The 5,050-nt window shown below is 72.8% G+C and overlaps 1 protein-coding gene across 1 annotated transcript in view; it reads right to left on the reverse strand.

Moving 5' to 3' along the window:
• Positions 1-3,207, reverse strand: part of PDE4C (phosphodiesterase 4C) — a 9,542-nt gene extending 6,335 nt beyond the window's left edge. Inside the window, 3 exon segments of the mRNA XM_082011092.1 lie at positions 2,107-2,236; positions 2,239-2,314; positions 2,890-3,207. Of these exon segments, the coding sequence (XP_081867218.1) occupies positions 2,107-2,236; positions 2,239-2,314; positions 2,890-2,931 (248 nt within the window). The 5' untranslated portion in view covers positions 2,932-3,207.
• Positions 3,208-5,050: the final 1,843 nt, after the last annotated feature.

Consider the following 5,050-nt stretch of genomic DNA (forward strand, 5'->3'; position numbering starts at 1 on the left):
ACAGCACCCATGCAGGTGGGGCCGGCACCCACTGGCACCCTGGGGCACAGGCAGGGGGGCACCCCAAAACAGACCCTATATAGCTCCAAGGTGGAGAGGGCAGTGAGGTGCCCGCCTGTGCCGCGGTGGGTGGCTCGGTGCCTCGCTCTGCCGGGAAATGTCCCCCCGCCATGGGGCAGACACCCGTCACACCTGCCAGATCCCTGCCTGGCCATCACTGCGATGATTGTGTCCATGCTCAGTCATGCTCAGCCAGCCGCTCCCCCCTGCCCGGCTCAGCCCCTGGCCGCGCGGGGACACCCGCTGTCCCCTGCTCGTCCCCCACGTCCCTGTTGGCCCGCAGCTCTGGGGACGTGCCACAGCATTGGGGGGGTCCACACTGACCCCATCCCGGCAGCGCAGCCCAGTGCCTCCTCCCGCCCGCCCGGGGCCAAGCGCGGCTCCTCGCCGGGGACCCGCCAGCGTCCCCCCCTTACCAGAGGGGATGCGCCACGGTGAAGCGCCGCTGCAGGCGGATGCTTTGGTTCATCAGGAGCTTCCTGAAGATGACGGGGGAATTGCGGGGGGAATTGCAGGGAGAATTGTGGGGAGAAGCCGCCGGCGAAGCCCCCGGCGAGTGGTACGCGGTGGGCAGCATGGCACGGCTCAGGGACACCCGGCACAGCAGCAACGGTGACGGCAAGGCCACGCTGCCCGCCGGTGCGGAGCAGGAAGCGCGCGGCCGTCCCAGTCCCAGCCCCAGCCCCGGCGGCCCCGGGAAACTTTCCATCCCCCTCCCGCCTCCGCCTGGGAAATCAAACAACTGTCTGGCTCCGGCAGCCGGCACATTGGAACGGGTCCCCCCCGGCTGCACCAGCCCCGTGTGCGCCCAGCTGCCCGGGCACGTGGCCCGTCACTGGCCCCGTGCCACTGGCCACCCTGCTGTCCCCAAGGTGGCAGCTGCTCCTACAAAGGCAGGGGTGCTCTGTCCGGCCACGTGGCAAAATGCCACACTGAGCCCCGAGCGGCCCGGACATGCAGTGTCCGGTGCTACCGAGGGACACGGCTGCGCCTGGAGCATCCCAGACTGTGCCACGGTGCCACCGTGAGAGCCAAACACGCCCCAGGGCTCACATCGTGCCCCCAGCCCCTCCTCGCTGGCCGGTGTGAGGCCGTGCCTGGTGGGGACAGGGAGGAGCAGGATGAGGCCCGGCCGGTGGTGATGGCACCCATGGGAGATGGTGCCTGTGGCGACCCTGAAACCTGCCAGGTGGGGGTCCTGGTGGAGGGGTCCCCACTGACTTCCAAGGGACTGCAAGCACGATTGTGGGGACAGCAGGGCAGAGGGACGCTGGGACAGAGGGATGACAGGGGACACTGGGGCGGGGGCAGAGCTGGCCCCCCGAGGCTGCCTGGCAGGACCGTCCCCAGGACAGCCAGTCCCTGTCCCCTCCCGGGCTGCGGCTGTCCCCACCGGACACGTGTCCTTGCGGCGGGTGGACAGTGAGTGACACCGGAGCCGGGTCCTGCGGCCGTGCCAGCCCCATGCTGTCCCCGCAAGCCGGGCTGGGACATGCACGGGGCGGGGGAATGGCCCAAAAATAACCCTGCAGCAGCGCGGCTGGGGCTGAGCCACAGCGGAGGGACCGAGGTCACCCTGGGCAGGGCCAGGCCAGGCCTGCGGTGGCACCCGGCTGGGCCAGGGGCCGGCGACAAGCGGGGGCGAGGAGGATGGGGACAGGGACAGGCATGGGCATGGGGATGGAGCTTACGGGGATGGGGACAGGGTGGTGGGGTTGGGGTGAAGGGGTCAGAGGTAACAGGTACGACGGGGACGGGGGTGACGGGGACAGCCAGTGAGTGGGATGGCCATCCCGGGGCCGGAGCAGCGGGGACAGTGACAGAGGGGTTTGTCCCAAGCCCAGCGGTGCCACAGCCGCCACTGGCACCGCGTGCTCTGCCGGTGCCGCTGCCGGTACCGGTGCCCCGGGGCCACTCCCCGGGGCCGCTGTCCGCCCGCCGGTGCTGAAACCGGGAACGGCACCGACGGCAGCGCCCTGCCCGGTAAGCCGGTGCCACCGGGGCGAGCAAACACCTTCCCCGCTCCGGTCCCCGCTCCACCCTTACCGGGGGGGCTCGGACTCGTCGCCGCTGCTGGGGCCGCTCTCCTCGATGGTGAAGACCACCCGGGTGCCCTCGGGCTCGGGGCCACGGGCCGCCTCCGCCAGCCGGCAGCCCAGCGGCGGCAGCAACGGGCTCCGGAGAAACGCCGGCGGACGGCGCCCACCGCCGCTCCCGGTCCCGCCGGGACCGTGTCGGTGGCGTCGCGGCAGCGCTGCGGGGGAAAAGGGGCGGCGGTGAGGGGCGCGGGTACCGGTCCCGGGGAGCTCTGCAGGGTGCTGGTCCCAGAGTGCTGCCCGCTGTCGGTGTGTCTGTCCCCCGCAGCACGGGGGGGGGGGGGTTGGGGGGGGGAGTCCCTCCCCCGGGGAACACCCCACACCGGGCGCCGGTAGCGCGCGGGCGCCCCCTGCCGGGCACGGTGTCCCACTGCACACCGGGGGCACTGGGGGAGCGGGGCGGGGCACGGGGCCAAGGGCGCAGCCGGTGCACCGGGAGCGGCTCGGCCCGCGGCGCACGGAGCCGCCGCCGGGATACCCCCCGCCGCCACCAGAGGGGACGCCCCCTCCGCCGGGATCCCCCCTCCCTTCCCCCGGGACCCCGCCGGAAAAACCCCGGAGCCGGAGCGCAATTACGCAGAGGGGAATAATAATTAACCGCCCATTAAGGGGATAATTAACTCCTGCTGAGCGCCGCCATCCCGGTTAGTGCTGCCTGGGGGCCCGCCGCGGGGACGCTCGTACCGGGGACACCCCCCCCCCGGCACCCCGTGCCCCCCGCTGCCGGTCTCACCTCCGTGCCGAGGAAGGGCAGCGCCGTCCGGCTCCGTCGCATCGCCGTCCCTGTGGGGGGGGAGGCGGGGAGCTCCGGGAGCCGCGGCCGGTGGGGGCTCGGCGGTGGGACACCCCCTCACCCCCTCCACCCCCCCGGGCCGGGACACGCGGGTTCCTCCCACCCGTGATTTATGGGCGCCGGGTCTGGGCCGTGGCGCCTGCCCTGGTTCAGCCTCCGCCTCGGGTTTCAGGGCCCCGCGCCGGCCCCCCAACCGGCACGGCCCCCCCCTTCCTCCCCAGTGCCCCCGAGGACTGGACGAGGACAGGCCACTCGTGGGACGTGGGCCTGAGGCCACGGGGATGGCCCCCGGCCCGCAGCACCCCCCAAGCCATGAACCCGCCGGCGCCACGTTAATGAGCAACCACGGGCACCCGTTACCCAACCGTCCCTGGGGAACCGGGACGCACCGGAGGCGGCTCAGCCGGTTGTGCCTGCGGAGCACCCCGTCCCCTGGGGCTGAGCCCCCCATGCCCCAGCCGGCACCAGGAGCAGCCTGAGCCCAAGCCCGGGGGGTGCTGAGCCCTGGCCCGGGGGTCCAGGCTGCCGCCAGCCCCCCACCCTCACCCGCAGCCCCTTACCGGCACCCGGTCCTCGCGGTGTGCCACGGTCCTCGCGGCGTGCCGCGGCCCCGGCCAAGTGCAACGGAGCAGAAGGAAGGCGACGTGCGTGCCTGGCCGCGCGCTCCCTCCCATCCCACCCCGCCGGGGGGGCTGCGCGGCCCCCACCACCCTGCGCACCACCGCACCGCAGCCTGGGCCCACCCTGCCCGGCCTGGGGGCACCCCAGGGCCTGCGGCCTGCTGCTGGGCACCCCAAAAGCGGTGGGGGCCTCCCCTGGGAGCGGGGTGGGGGGAATTTCCCCGGGCAGGGTGCAGAGCGCGCGGCAGACGGGAAACCAGAGCCAAGGCAGCAGCTTCTTTATTCAGCAGCGTGGGCAGCCCGGGGGGCCGCAGCGGGGGGGTCACCTGGGTGTGGGGGGGGTGATGGGGGACCCCTCCATCACCTTGCTCTAGAGAAGACAGAGAGAGAGAGCGCAGGGTGAGCCCCCACAGCCCAGCCCCGCTGTCCCCCCGCTGCCCCCCGGCCCCCCCACGCACCAGGGGCACCTCGTCCAGCTGGTGGAAGCGGAGGGTCCCACGCCGGCACAGCCACACCAGCAGCACCGCCGCTCCCCCCACCAGCACGCAGACGAAGAGGCAGATGACGACGACCACGGCGGGGTCGGGCTTGGTGGGGGGCTGCGCTGCGGGGGCGAGACGGGCACTCCGTTACCTCCCCGGCACCGCCGAGCCTCGTGCCCGGCCTCTGAGCACCGCAGCAGCTCTCGGGGCAAGAGGGGGCTCAAGACCAGCTCCAGCTCCCCCCCCGCCATCCCATCCCTCACAGACCTGGCACCCAGCTCCCATGTCACCTCCACCCACGGGGGACCAGCCCTGGGCCCTCCCACCCTCCCCAGCTGGGGTCCCACAATGCAGAGGCTGGGGGAGAAAGGGGGAGCTCTAACAGCCCCCCAAGGAGGACGGGGCAGCCCAGGGGGGCTCTGGGCTCACCTGGGGACCTGCACCCCTCAGCCCCCCTGCCCTATCCTGTGAGCGCAGCCCCTGAGTGGGGGGTCTAGGCAGGACCCGGGGCTGCTGCCGTGTCCATGGGCAGGTCTGGGGGCTCCCTGCCTGCACAACGCCCCCCCCCCCCCAGCCTGGTTCTTACCCGAGCCGCCGGCCGCGGTGCTGGTGCCGATGGCTGGTGTTCTGGAGCTGGCGGCCGAGGTGCTGCTGTGACCGGGGCTCACCGTGGGCGCTGGCGAGCTGGGAGCAGGAGTGGGCCCGGAGGGCCTGGGTGAGGATGGAGCTGGCGCTGCCGTCGAGTTGGACAGATGCCCCATGGCCAGGGAGCTGGGCACGGCGGGGTGGGATGGGGACGGTGCTGTGGTCGTGTTGGATGGAGATGTTGGAGGTGCTGCCGAGCCCGATGTGCTGGATGGAGACGGTGCCGTGGGCATGTTGGCTGGGGATGTCAGCGGTACTGGTGATCCTGTTGCCCCGGAGGGAGATGGTGCCGTGCCTGGCTCGGGAGGATGTGGTGTAGGTGCCTCTGTGCTCGCGTTGCTGGACGGAGACGAC

The sequence above is a fragment of the Phaethon aethereus genome (assembly GCF_964289735.1).
Source record: "Phaethon aethereus genome assembly, chromosome: 26".
NCBI classification, from domain to species: domain Eukaryota; kingdom Metazoa; phylum Chordata; class Aves; order Phaethontiformes; family Phaethontidae; genus Phaethon; species Phaethon aethereus.